At 42.0% G+C, this 15,620-nt stretch overlaps 1 protein-coding gene across 1 annotated transcript in view; it reads right to left on the bottom strand.

Moving 5' to 3' along the window:
* The window catches only part of LOC124719801, a 68,221-nt gene that overhangs the window by 20,029 nt on the left and 32,572 nt on the right, over positions 1-15,620 (bottom strand). The window contains exon 3 of the mRNA XM_047244995.1: positions 13,076-13,203. Coding sequence (XP_047100951.1) covers positions 13,076-13,203 — 128 coding nt within the window. The remainder of the gene's footprint in view (positions 1-13,075; positions 13,204-15,620) is intronic.

The following is a 15,620-nucleotide window of genomic DNA, read 5'->3' as shown; positions in this document are numbered from 1 at the left end:
CGCACAGGCGCATTAACCTGTGCCGCAAGCACACCACTGACCCTGCTGTCAGCTGTCCATTGCATCAGATAGCTTGTGTCGTGTTCATGGTGAGGTGTGTTGCTGTGTACAGTGCACAATGAGTAATCAAAGATGAAATGTGCAACCACGGGGACGAACGGACTTTGAGCCCTATGTCTGCTTGTGTCAATCCAGTATAGTTCACAGCGCTGTACTGTGCAACTTCATACAGTTTGTATTGTTTGTGGAAGAGGCCTCATTCATCCGTGATGTTGTTTTCAAAAGCCAAACAGGCAGATCTAGAATGAGGACAACACCCACGCCACCCATATCGGAGGCCAACAGCAAAGATTCTCAGTCAAGGTATTTTAGGGCATTATCCAAGATCATTCCACTTTGATGTTAATGTTTGCAAGCACCAAGCACCTGAAGAATACTCACACTCATTGTAGGACTGGAAAGGGGGGTCTTCTCTGATGGCCATTGCGATCGCTGGATCTTACAACCCTCGACTTCATTCTCTGAGGTTATGCCAAGATGTAGGTGTACGAAACACCTGTAGATACAGCTGAAGACCTGCTTGCCAGGGTCCAAGCTGCCTGTCTCCTGGTACAACATCGTTGCTCACGGGCGAGGCCTCCACGACGAGTGCTGCCGCTTCATGTTTAAAGATGATTAAAGATGTAGCTGTTGTCACACACATCGACTCAGTCTGTGTTTCGTCAAGTTTCTACACAGTTGTCACTTCTGCCCAGCTGCTCAGAACAATAAAGTGTGACATGTCTTGGAAGACAGTAGCGTGATTCACTCGATTCCACTATCGCAGTAACCGCCACGATACAGGAATGACCTATGAGGATATGCTGACATCACTCCGAAACTGTGATCACAGAGAGAGCGTCATGCAGTCAAAGGTCGTGAGGTGGTGGTATGAATGTGGGATATTTTCAAGAACACTGCCATCCTGAATTTGGAATCATTCAACTGTATGTCAGGCAGACACCTTAAGCAAGTGCATGGTGCTGGAGAGAAAAATGGATTTACTTGTGTTGCAGATATGTGCAAATATTATTTTCTTAATAAAAGTTTTGTACTTGTTTAGATACTCCCGAGCTCATTTTTTATAGTTCTTTTGTCACCTGTGTTTATTATCAGGTGACATCTACACTCTTTTTGGAGAACTGTCGAGATGATTTCCCAAGTTTCTGCAATGTGTCACTCAAAACGTAGCCGATCAGCAGCTACTTGCAGCCAGCATATTCCATTTCGCGCATTTCTGACACAGCACAATACCACTCGTTTAGTATGTGGAAGTTCTTTTCTTACGAGAAATAAACCCGTTTGTGCTGCCTTGCGTCCACGCTTGGTAAGTAATGAGAGCAGTTGCAAGTTGAGAGAGGCATGTTCAAATGTGTACCAACACGCTGGGCACTGTCGCAATGCGCTATGTGTAAGTAATGATAGTGGGGAGAGAAGAAGCGTGATGAATTGCAAATGATTAGCTTTTCAGAGCATTCACACAATGTTGGCGCCGGTGGCGACATCTACAACGTGCTGACATGAGGAAAGTTTCCGACCGATTTCTCATACACAAACAGCAGTTGACCGGCGTTGCCTGGTGAAACGTTGTTATGAAGCCTCGTGTAAGGAGGATAAATGCGTACCATAACGTCTCCGACTTTGATAAAGGTCGGATTGTAGCCTATCGCGATTGCGGTTTATCGTATCGCCACATTGCTGCTAGATTTGGTCGAGATCCAATGACTGTTAGCAGACTATTGAAACGGTGGGTTCAGGAAGGTACTACGGAACGCCGTGCTGGATCCCAAGTGCCCCGTATCACTAGCAGTCGAGATGACAGGCATCTTAGCCGCGTAGCTGTAATGGATCGTGCAGCCACATCTCGATCCCTGAGTCAACAGATGGGGACATTTGCAAGACAACAATCATCTGCACGAACAGTTCGACGACGCTTGCAGCAGCATGGACTATCAGCTTGGAGACTGTGGCTGCGGTTACCCTTGACGCTGCATCACAGACAGGAGCGCCTGCTATGGTGTACTTAACGACGAACCTGGGTGCACGAATGGCAAAACGTCATTTTTTCGGATGAATCCAGGTTCTGTTTACAGCATCATGATGCTCGCATCCGTGTTTGCCGACATCGCGGTGGACGCACATTGGAAGCGTGTATTCGTCATCGCCATACTGGCGTATCGCCCGGCGTGATGGTACGGGGTGCCATTGCTTATACGTCTCGGTCACCTCTTGTTCGCAATGACGGCACTTTGAACAGATGTCTTACGATCCGTGGTTCTACCTTCATTCGATCCCTGCGAAATCCTACATTTCGGTAGGACAATTCCTGACCGCATGTTGCAGATCCTGTACGGGCCTTTCTGGATACAGAAAGTGTTCGACTGCTGCCCTGGCTAGCACATTCTCCAGATCTCTCACGAATTAAAAACGTCTGGTCAATGGCGGCCGAGCAACTGGCTCGTCACAATACGCCAGTCACTACACTTGATGAACTGTGGTATCGTGTTGAGGCTGCATGGGCATCTGTACCTGTACACGCCATCAAAGCTCTGTTTGACTCAATGCCCAAACGTATCAAGGCCGTTATTACGGCCAGAGGTGGTTGTTTTGGGTACTGATTTCTCAGGATCTATGCACCGAAGTTCCATGAAAATGTAATGACTGTCAGTTCTAGAATAATATATTTGTCCAATGAATACCCGTTTATCATCTGCATTTCTTCTTGGTGTGGCAATTTTAATGGCTAGTAGTGTAAGTGATTCTTATGAGTTCTACTTCTTCTTTTCTAGGTGTGAGCAGGCGTTACTCGCTGTGGGATCTGAACCCAGCAGCTGATAATGATGATGACGATGATGATGATCTCTGGGGAACGACTTCGATTGTTCAAAGGCAGATATCGCTTATTCTACAGTATTAAATTTTTTGTTTGTTATTTTTGAGATGCTCTAGTTTGTAGATGTTCTCAATGCGAATATCTGTGTTTTGACACGACCACCTGCTACTAGTTCTTTTGCACCTGTGTTTACGTTTGGGTTTGTCCATATTCTTTCAGACACATTCCCCTGCCGACGTCATACACCTCCTCTAGTACCCATGCTGGATATGCCCTTAATGACAAACATGCCACGAACCTACTATGCTGTCATAGTAGGAGGAGAGGTGATACTCCTACGTGGCGCGTCCAGGTGGCGGATAGGGAAGTCCTCACCGGTTTACTGGCGGATCTGACTGAAATAAAATAGCTCTCGCGGACCAAACACACCCTCTACGGTTAACAACCGGAGTTGTAAATCGGCGCTTGCTCCAACTAAGGTTGACAACCTTCGACAGTCAAAAATGGAAAGGTCTTTTAGGAAAAAATTTCCACCGTCCTGCTCAAAAAGACAGGAAAAGGCTACATCGGATTCGGTGGGTAGTCAACTAGAAGACAGCAACGAATCGGAGCATTTGCAACCATCCAAATGCACACTAAAACACAAAAAGAAGATTAAACATGAGCAAATAAATTATATAGCAACACACAACATAAACTCACTACTTCAGACCGGAAAACTCAAGCAGCTCACAGATGAACTAAATAAACAAAAAATTTTAATAGCAGGGATCCAAGAAATGAGAAACACCACAGAGGACCCATTCGAATCACAAGGATACAGAATTTATAATGGGAAACCAGGACCGAGGGCAATGAAACAATGTCCCCAGTTTGGAACAGGGTTTTTAGTAAACATAAAAATAATAGATTCAGTAACGTATTTCCTAGCAGTATCACCAAGAATTGCGACTCTAAGCTTTAAAACAATGAATGAAACCTATACAATAATATGCTCATGCCCCAACAAATGAAAGAAATTGTCTAACAAAAACTAAGGAAGAGGTAGATAAATTTTGGGACCTTCTAGAACAAACTGTGAACAGAGTAAATAAAAAGAATGTAAAAATCTTATTGGGAGATTTCAATGCTCAGTTGGGAAAAGAAAGGAAATATAAAGATATAATTGGGAAATGGAGTCCACATAAATTTACAAACAAAAACGGTCAAAGACTTGTAGAACTCTGCAGAGAACACAACCTTATATCTAAATCAACATATTGTAAGAGGAAGCCAAGTAAACTTAAAACATGGATCCAGACTGGAGGAAGGGCGAGTGGCAGCTAGACCATGTCTGTATGGACAAAAATTTTCATAAGGAGATCCACAATGTTAAAGTACTGAGAGGAGTAGACACAGGCTCAGACCATTATATGGTTAAAATTAAAATCAAATTCACACCATTAAAGAAGAGGACCGGAAAAACTAATAAAATAAAAAGGAGGTTTGACCCACCTCAGCTAATTAAAAATAATAAGTACCAACAAATAACACAAACCATCAAATTAACAGATGATCTAGAACAACTAGTGCCTAAACTTAAAAAAGAAGCAGAGAATCTAGCTCCCTTGAATCCACGAAGGATACATGCATGGTGGACATCAGAATGTGACAAATTCCATGAAGATAGACACCAAGCATGGTTAAAGTTTCAAACACATAAAACTGAAGAAAATGCCATCAACCCAAAAAATGAAAGAAAAAAATTCACTCAAAATATTAGAAGAATCAAGAGAGGATTTCATAAAGATATTATAAAGTCTATAGAAGGTAATTATCATAAAACCAACTCCAGGAACTACTACAAAATCTTCGGGAAACAACTACAACAATATGAGACCCCTACACTAATACTGAATGGCTCTGAGCACTATGGGACTTAACATCTATGGTCATCAGTCCCCTAGAACTTAGAACTACTTAAACCTAACTAACCTAAGGACAGCACACAACACCCAGCCATCACGAGGCAGAGAAAATCCCTGACCCCGCCGGGAATCGAACCCGGGAACCCGGGGCGTGGGAAGCGAGAACGCTACCGCACGACCACGAGATGCGGGCACTAATACTGAAAGATGAAGATGGAAGAATGACACACAGTAACAAGGAAAATGCAGAAATCACGGCAAAAGCATTTTACAAACTTCTGAATTGCGAGGAACCCAAAGAACCCTTACAAATCAACATAAATACCCCAATAAAAACCAAACCTAACAAACTAGACCCTCCAACTTTCCAAGAAGTAGAAGAAATTCTTAAAGAACAAAAAATTATAAGGCATGTGGAGAAGATCAGGTTTTTGTTGAAATGTGGAAATATGCAAGTGACACAGTCAAGACCTCCTTACAAATGGCTCTAACAAAAATTTGGGTAACAGAACAATTTCCCGAACATTGTACCACAGCTATCATCCACCCACTACACAAAGAGGGAGATAAGAGCAACCCAGACAACTACAGAGGAATCTCTCTCCTAGATTGCACATATAAAATTCTATCCAAGATCCTATATGAAAGAATCAAGGAGCAATTAGAACAGGAGTTAGGGGAATATCAGGGAGGTTTCAGACCATGGAGAAGCTGTGCAGAGCAGATAATTAGTTTAAAATTGATTATGGCATACTACAAGAAACGGAACAAACCTCTGGCAATAACATTTGTAGATTTTAAGAAGGCATATGACTGTCTCCACAGACCTTCAGTATTAAAAATTTTAAGAAATCTGGGACTCCATCCAAAACTAATTAAAATAATACAACTCACTCTAACCAACACCACATCAAAAGTGAAGTTAAGAGGAGAAATTTCGGAACCATTCCTTATAAAAACAGGCTTAAGACAAGGTGACTGCCTATCACCATTACTTTTCAACTGTACACTGGAATACATAATGAGAGAATGGTACAAGGACAATCCAAAGAGGATAAGAATTAGAAGTGCAAAAGATGATATTAGCTTAAACTGCTTGGAAATCGTTGATGATCTTGCTCTCCTAGCCAACGCCGTTCAAGAAGCCAGGCAACAAGTGAAATCACTACAAGAAATAGCAGAGAAAGTAGGCCTTAGAATATCATTTGAAAAAACAGAGATTATGCTAACTGATCCACCACTTGGAAACAAAATTACAATAGGAGAACAGGAAATCAAAATTGTTGATAAATTTAAATATTTAGGCGAAATAATAACATACAATCTAAATGAGAAGCCATCATGGCAAAATGAATGAAAAAACTGAACTATGCAAATTACATTACCAAAACTACATACAACAAAAAAAACCTATCTATAGATGCAAAATTAAAACACTATAAAACAGTTACACAACCAGAAATAACATATGCAGCTGAAACTATCTTCAAAACAACTAATACAGCAGAAATTGACAGAATACTAAAAATAGAAAGAAGAATAATTAGGACATGTATAAATAAACAGTATAAAATAAATGGACACTGGAGAATAGCATCAAATGAAACAGTATATAAGAAAATAGAACCAGTCATGAGCACAATCAGGAAGAAACGCATCTCATTCTTTGGACATCTGATGAGAACTCCAGAAAACAGAATTAGTAAAAAAATAATACAAAAATTGTGGAATAGCAAGAGCGACATTAAATGGATCACAGAAATTAAGGTAGATATAAAAGAACTTCAAATTACAGTAGATGACCTAAAAAACAAGACAGAGAAAACCAGAATACTGCAAGACCCACAAACCAGACTACAAATGAAAATCAATAAAAGGAGTACAGGAAGAGTTGTCTCAGATGAAGAAAGAAAGAAAATATCTGAAAGAATGAAGAAATATTGGGCAGACAGAAGAGCAAAACACCTTTCATATAAGAATAGCGTCTAATAATTATATTACCTAAATATATTAAGTTATTGTCGAACCAGATTGTATCCATGTGTAACAACTTCTTTAGAACTTTGTATTTTTGACTACAGTGGTCCAATGAAGGCCATAAAATAAATAATAATAAAATGACAAACATGCCCACTGATGATGAGTTGCTGGAAGTGTATTCCAGTAATGAACGTAACAGCAGTTTTCTTGTAAGTACTCAGAATTTATTATTATTATTATACGAATACGGATTTTTATTTCTCCTTCCTTAGATACTTATCAACTGCGTCTGTTTCTCCTTCTTGTGTGCAGAGTTATTAGGAGTTCGACGTGTTGTTGAGGGGAAGAGCATTGTCCAAGTTAGGGGGAGAGCTGTCGTGACATCATGGTGTGAGTCGATACCAGAGTGGTCATACTGAGTCACTTTTCTGAGGTGCAGGAAAGGGGGTCCTGTAAGACACTCAGCTGTATGCTCTGCCTTGATTTATGTTCATAAGATTTTGATCAACTTATTGTGGGGTCCAGTTACATCTCTCTTCAAAAGTATATACTGCTAACAAAAAGCATGTCCTAATGCCCAGAATCATGAAGAGAGGAATTTAAATTGATTTCCATGGTTGCTTCTCACTAATGATAGAAATTAACCAAAAAATACAGGGCATACAGATACACAACGAACAACCGATGTCCAGTGACGTTCTAATTTCTCGTTTATGGCCGAATGTAGGAAAGCCATAAGAAGAAGACAAACATTAATACGCTGTGTGGCACATCGACAAAGAAGTCGAGCGTAAATTAGGTGGTCCCCTCTTCTTGTCCATATTAGCCGAGAAACATCCAAATAGTGTAGACCTGCTGCTAATCTCTGAAGACGATAAGCAACACAACGTTTGGATAAAGTGCGTGTCCCACCTACGTTCCTCTGAAATGAAAACAAAAAAGGAGCAAGATATTTTTGCTGTAGATGTCTCAAGTCGTTTACCAAGAGCGTGTATCTTGAAAGACACCTGATTGACTGCTAGAGCCAGGAAACAATAGGTGTGGAAATGCTTAGCAAGGATAAACGGTTCTCGAAGTTTAAGAATGCCTCTCACCAACACTTCTGTCCCTTTGTCGTTTACGTCGATTTAGAGCGCCTCCTAGCTCCTGTGGTACAGTGTGAACGTGGTGCCTCTGCCTCCTGTATCACTGTCACAAAATGATGCATACGATATGTGGCTACCCATCAAGTTCTGTGCACTAAAATTAAAATCTTATGTCAAGGGAATAGTGCGAGATGGCTGCTCACTGAGCTTGAAAGTCTTGTACGGGATGTTTATAACATTTATAGTGAAAACGTCCTCATGACCAACGTGAAGGAGAATGATGCACTGTACAAGCAGGCAGCTGATCGTTATATCTGGGGACTGTGACTGGACAGAGGTGAGGAAGCTCCCTGTAGAAACTGTTGCCACGTAACGGGGAAGTCCCAGAGTGCAGCTGACAACCCATGTAACTTTAAGTACCAACTGCCACAGCACACAGCCATCTTTTCCACAATTTCAGTGAGCATGATGCCCACTTTCTAGTTCAGCACTTTGACGAGTCTGGGTAGCAGGATGATAAGATCAGTGTCATTGCTGACACCGTTGACAAATACATGCCGCTTCAAAGAGGATCACACCACTTCCTGGATTCACAACGCTTCATGCCCACGTCTCTTTAGAAATTTGCTGAACCAACGCGTCCTGGAGATATTCTTAGCAAAGGGAGCCACTTATCTCGATGATGTAGAGTTTCAAGAGTTTCAACTTGTGAGGGAGAAGGGGTCTTTCCATACGAATATCTGGATTCTTTAGTAAACTAAGAGACATTTCCATAATGAATGGAAAGAACGGGCACTTGGTGAATGAACAGCAGGACTTCGGCATCTCTGATTTATCAGAACATGTAAAATGATGAACACCAATGTACGTCTGACCGCCAACATCTTCGAGAAGTTCTGTAGCATATGACTGAGATTTCGTGGGATGCCATGTTAAGAAAGACACAAGCCAGCAGCGAATTCTTGACCAACGTTGAAATGCATGTCTTCCTGGAACATGCGGTCCACGAGTGACTTTGCCAATGTGTGCGCAGGTATGCCAAGGCAAATAACTTGCAAATAATCGAGGGGGAGTACAGGTTGTCTGACGATTTCAGTTTCTCCTGTACCTGGATGTAAACTGTCTCTAAAGGCAAACCATGCAACAAAGTCTCCCTTTTCAAGGGCTCTCATGGATGTCCAAAGGGGAAATGACCAGACTGGGGAAAGGGATCAAATATGTGGCTGCTGATGCTGTTGAGGGATATGTCCTAGAGGTAGAGCTGGACTATCCCACAAGTCTGCATGACAGAGACGGCGATTTGCTCAGCCTGAAAGACTTTCACGTTCAGGGACTTCAACAGGTGCCTCCTCTAGGGCATTGGCGCTGCACCACAAATGCTTATCAGGAGACCTTCCGACTGAGGTTATATACATACTGCAATTCCAGCTGGAAGCAGGGGTGTCCTATCACGATCACAAGTGGTTCATCGGGGGGCATAGGTATGGAAATCTGCTGCACCCAGACTATTTACTGATGTGTCTGGGTGGGTTTATTTGTTAGTAAAAAGGTGTTCCACTTAACTGGGTGTGTGTGGAATAGTTTGATGAGCTGTTTGTCACAGTTCTGACTGCATGTTTGAGATTACGAATGTTTCATTGCACACTGAGTGCGTCCATGTGTGCGTGTGTGAGTGTGTGTGAGAGAGAGAGAGAGAGAGAGAGAGAGAGAGAGAGAGACAGAGTATATATTTCGTGTGGAACATATACAATATGCATCCGTGTAAAGAAAGTATTTTATATGTTCATGGTGCGTGTGTGTGTGTGTGTGTGTGTGTGTATGTGTATGTGTATTGTTTTTGAGCTGCCATTGCTGTTGCTGTTCTAAGTATGTACACACTGAAAACTTCTCTCTCTCTGAGTTACTAATAAGTGTTTAATAGACATTGGAAATTGAAAAATTACCTTATTCACAAAAGAATGTGTATATTGTAATGAATCAATTACGAAATAACAAAACTGTTACGTATATCACAAATACGAGAAAAAATGGAAATTAAAAAGCTTTCAGTTGTTTTCACAATACAGTTGCTCTTCTTTTTCATATTTTTTGAATGAAATACCTCCTTTATCAGTTTTATATTGATGGCAGGAGCCCGAGAAAAAAGGAATCCTTTTCGAATACAATATATTTTAAATTTACATACATACATACATGGCCGACCGGTTCTAGACGGGATCCCGATTTATCGCCTCCAATTCGTATTTGCGTAAGTAGAGCTTTGCGGATGTGCGCCAGGAATACTGCACGCATTTACTTGTGTGTGTGTGTGGGACGTGCGTCACGTCCTCGCTGTGACAGCATGCAGTTAGCGGTCAGTGGGCAGCTAACATCCCGTTTGCGGTCTGAGCCGCTTCGCGTTTCCGACAGCCCGGCTGTGGGCGTCACAACAACACAGGGCGAGGGAGGCCAGCGAGCGACACGGGCCGAGTCCACACAGTAGGGGGCCCGGCGTACGGCCCAACCCAAACTCACTGTGGTGACACGTTACTGCAGACGACTCTTACCCGTACGTCGATAAGCAGTATAGAAAACGAAAAATAAAATTCAGAATTTCCCACGTTCTGCAGGAGCAGTGAATTGGAAGGTGGTGCATACTTTTGAATCTGCACCTTCCAATGCGTTGAATCCGTCGTCCTTGCCATGGCGCCACTGCGCTTTCTGCCATCTAGACCTAATCTATGCCGGCCGGTGTGGCCGAGCGGTTCTAAACGCTTCAGTCTGGAACCGCGCGACTGCTACGGTCGCAGGTTCGAATCCTGCCTCTGGCATGGATTTGTGTGATGTCCTTAGGTTAGTTAGGTTTAAGCAGTTCTAAGTTCTAGGGGACTGATTACCTCAGAAGTCAAGTCCCATAGTGCTCAGAGCCATTTGAACTATTCTGAACATACATACATACATACATATTTGTACACTGTATTATGTGAGAGCCCAGTTACCAGGGGCACAGGGTCAAAATCGTAAGCTGCGTCGTTACCTGGGCCACAGCACGCTTTGCCGTACTACTCTGCGGGTCTGAAGTGAAGAACCACGAGAGGAATTATCTCGAATACGAATACCTCAAGACTGCTGCAGTTGTCTGAAGACTCAAGTTTCATTCAGAAAGCAAAGTGTGTCTTTAAATCGAAACTATCTGTACAACATTGGTTTCACGGAATAACTTTTCGCAATTACACTTTTCCTAAGCAGGTGCAGTGTATGATCAACGAAGCGTCGCTGCACCGCAAATGTAATAAAGAATTACTTTTGAATGCATTATGGGAACAGCAGTGATCAATAAAATTGTAAATAATTACTATTAAAAACAGTCTTGATCACAATTTATTTTATAAGGTGACCGGTTTCGACCACTGCTGTGGTCATCTTCAGACCATTGAGTGGAAACCCCTTTCTGTTGGAGAATCACAACTGACTGTGATTCTCCAACAGAAAGGGGTTTCCACTCAATGGTCTGAAGATGACCACAGCAGTGGTCGAAACCGGTCACCTTATAAAATAAATTGTGATCAAGACTGTTTTTAATAGTAATTATTTGTAATAAAGAAGTCGTCCTTTAAACATTCTCAGAAGCTGTGAGGTACTAACTACAAAATATTGGATACGTATCAGGTAAATTGGCTTTGCTGCAGTGAAATGCATAGATGATGGTAACGAAAACTAGATGCAATGACAGGACATGATACGATGTCTGCAGAAACCATTCTTAAATACGGAAGCCGCAACTATCAATGTTTGAAATTACCATCCAGCAAACATCCGTAATATTTATAGGAAAAAGATTTAATGTACCCAGAACCTTTTCAGTTCACTGAAACAGGTATCTCCTAATTCTCTTCTCAAAGGATCCAAAATGAGGCTCACACGACACTTTAGGGACGGCCACGTTGCTACAAACACACAAAAAGCTACACAAAGACACAGATCATACTGCGTCCTTTTGCTTTCCATGTATACTACTGTCAGAATCCAAACAGTCATAATGCACAGTGGCCATTCTATGTGTTAAGGTTGGGTTGTTTGGGGAAGGAGACCAGACAGCGAGGTCATCGATCTCATCGGATTAGGGAAGAATGGGGAAGGAAGTCGGCGATGCCCTAAATCAGAATGGTCGGACACGGGATTGAACCGTCGTCCTCCCGAATGCAAGTCGAGTGTATGTGTTAAGACCACATAGCTTTTATTCTCGCTAGTGGGAAAATCACTGGTGGTAGTGTTCTTAAATCATAGACAGAGAATTCAGACTCGATAATGGTTCGAGTTAGGCCACGAGACACGTGCTGAAAGGCTAACGACTAAGATGAGTGCTCTCAGAAAGCAGCATCCGCTTTCAGGTTAGTCTGGCACACATTTTCATTGGCCTTGACGCATTCACTAGATATTCCGCTTGTGACTGTAGTAGCACAGTGCCTTTAACAAAGCCACTCGCTGACGCAACACGCGCTAACTGATGGACCTTCGTTATTGACGCGCGTCCTCTGTGGCTGCGGCGGCTGGGGCATTGCCGTGTCACACGGACAGTGCTGGCTGGCAGTGGTGAGCACAGGGGGCCACCAATGGCGTCGAGCCACAAGTGTCAGCTGCGCTATCGTCTTGTCATGGAGTCCTGGGAAATGGTCACGTGAATGTTAAGGTGGGAAGAGTTTGAGCAGTTGTAACGAACTGTATAAATTATGTGGTATGTATACAGGTTCATTACGAGATTTGAAGTTGACGAACCTCCATGTTGAGAGAAGTAATTTTATAGGCCTTCCATATGGAGTAGAGATTCTTAGGAAGAGAAGATGCTGATGGAGACTTTAAATGCCACACTGAGACTCTAGACCACTCTTCACTAAATATGAAGCTAACATGTTTCAGCTTGTAAAGCAGGATTGGATGCAAAGTTATCTGAATCTGTTAAAGAAGTAGCTAGCAAATACGAGAAAAGAAAGATACAGACGATTTTCTTCGATCTCTAACCATTCCGAGCTTAGCCTCCCTGTATCATAGCCCCAAAAGGCTCACAGAAGTAGAGGTTAGTTCAGAATTCTTCCAGATGGTTAGTATTAGAACTGGAGAGCCAAAGATAGCTACAGTGTGAAGAAGGTAAACTGGGAAACACTCTCCAAGAACTGACCAGGTGGTGTGTGTCATTTTCTCACCCCCTGTACGTACAATACAGTTTATAAGAGGAGGAAGAAAACTCCACTTACCATTCGTTCGAATGCGAGGGGAACCAACAGCTGCGAGGCGAGGGTCGCATCGAGTGAGAGCAGCTGCGCCAAGTCCCGCCAGTAGGTGGAGAGTCGTTCCCGGAAAACAGCCGCCTGGGCCTGCAGTTCTGCACAAGATGGGAGACGACGGACTGGTGAACAAGCTAGTGGATCAGACTTCTGTAGGAAGCACAACTTTCACTTTCTGCACCCACAAAGTGTATGCAGGTAGAGCATTTACCTTTTGAAACTAGATCAATATACAATGTCAGTAATCATATGAGTTACAGCACGGACACCTTGACCGAACTTTACAAAGCTCATATTCCAGCGACAAAATTAAAGAGCACATCAAGCAAAGAGAGAGGAGTACCATCACCTAACGTAGATCCAGTAATAAAAATTAACCTAAGGGTAGAAGTATCAAAATACCTGAAGAAGTGGAAATATACAACTATTTCAAAAATCACCCACACGGCTTGCCCAACAATAAGACAGATTTAAGAAATAAGAGATCTTGAGATAAATTCCAGTCAGTTTTATGTGCTAATAATAGAAAGTAACATTAATGAGGATGTATAGTTCGGCTATTTGACTTTGACTTACTGAGAAGCATAGGACGTAACGATTTGCACAGAATCGTGTCTATGCTGGTTTTATAATATGAGTAGTCTTTACGACGTTTTCCGTGAGTTGTATGATATGTATAGAAATGAGGAAGAATTACGTCCACTCATACACGTATTTATAATTAGGGTGTATTTATTTTAACATAAGTAATACATTTTAATAATTCAGTAAAAAAATGAATAAGGTGTTTTGCAAGTGTAGCTGAAAAAGCCATTCTCGGCCTAAACGTTCTAAGGACCATGGAAATGTATGACTATATTTGTACTGGTACAATACCTTACATATTAACAGTACATACCGCAATTACATGGTGATACACATAATGTTCTGTAATTTGTGACAAGTATCCAATCACATGTTTGTATCTCATTTTTGTACTCCTTTTTCTTTTTATTTGTCCAGTGGATCAATTCATGTACGAAAGTTGTTGTGAAGGCGATTTATGCCTTTGTGATGTAATATGGTACAAAGAATACATATGTAAAATGATATATATATATATGATTATTACTGCCATGGTTTCATGAGCAGCCAAGCTACTGCAAGCCTTTGACGATGGATACCATATGTACTATTACGCCCCATCATAATAAAGAAATGTCTTATCTTATTTCTTTACACCAAATGATTGTATCGTAATCACGATGTTGATACTCTGATACAAAACGTTTACTGTGGGATGTATAATCACTGCTAAGAACAAAGAAGAAACGACTTGTGAATATGTTCCCCACCAACCGCCTCAGTTGTCATGTAAACAACATGAACAGTGATTTGGGGGGATTCATGTTAGTGAAGTTAACACCAGTAACAATAAATTTACCTTATGGCATAACTATGATCCTTACGCTCATCTAAAGTTGATGTACACTCGGAGTTAGGAGACTCAACATACAGAGACAACAGTGAGATATACACACATCAGAAGATTCGTAAATTTTGACACCTCCAGTGGCCCAATGCAAGTGACGTACAGTTTATAGCATTTGTTGCAATATAACTGCCTCATGTATGGGATGATAGTGGCGTTCTATACATGCCATCTGCCCTTCACTTTTCGGTTATATATATATATACCTGTATAAAGGGCATAGGATCGAAACTGTAGTCGTGGAAACAAATAATGTTACAGTTAATGGCAGATACGACGTCTTTAAGAAAAATACTGCATTATTTTTATGCCTGTGCGAAATTTTTCGCATTTCGTCCTTATGCGAGCTTATTTTCAGTACAGAAAAGAGATTGCTACAGATGGAGAATGATGTGTGTACACGATGTTTATTGTGTTCCTAATGCTATTGGGATTACTCAGCGACAAATCGCAAAAGAGAAAGTCCAAGGAACGTGCATCTTTATGTCTCTGTAAAAAAACGAATCATCGGCATGAGGGACTTGAGAGCATCGTACCGACACATTACACTGGCATCTGGCTGTAGGGCAACGACTGCAGAATGTGTAGCCACGGGTTGGGGTGGAGACAACAGAGAGCTGAGAAGTTCACCAGCCATCACAGACAGACCGGTGTAACCTGGGTTGAGATCTGTGGCTACCACTGACACCACACTACAAGCAGCATAGTGTAGGGCGTTCTGTGGTGTTCAGCGGCGGGAGTCGCTTTTGCCTGTGGCGGTCAGGTCGACGCTGCTCTGTCCTCAGGTGGCCCCGTGAGACTTCACGGGAAGCAGCGGTCGTCGAGATGCCTAGCTCTGCAGCCCACAGAAACAAACAGGGGTTAGGAAGACTCGCGATCAAATCATGTGGAAGGCATGTGGAACAGTTCTTAGGAATTTCGAAAATTCTTGAGAAATTTGGAAGCCAAATTATTATTCAAATTGGTTCTCGAGATAAACAATCAGTATCTCAGTAAAATATCATTCATATAGTTCTGTATGTTGCAAGGGCACATAAGTGCGAG

Source organism: Schistocerca piceifrons, chromosome 11, assembly GCF_021461385.2.
Source record: "Schistocerca piceifrons isolate TAMUIC-IGC-003096 chromosome 11, iqSchPice1.1, whole genome shotgun sequence".
NCBI classification, from domain to species: Eukaryota; Metazoa; Arthropoda; class Insecta; order Orthoptera; family Acrididae; genus Schistocerca; species Schistocerca piceifrons.
This window is presented reverse-complemented; position numbering and strand designations above follow the sequence as displayed.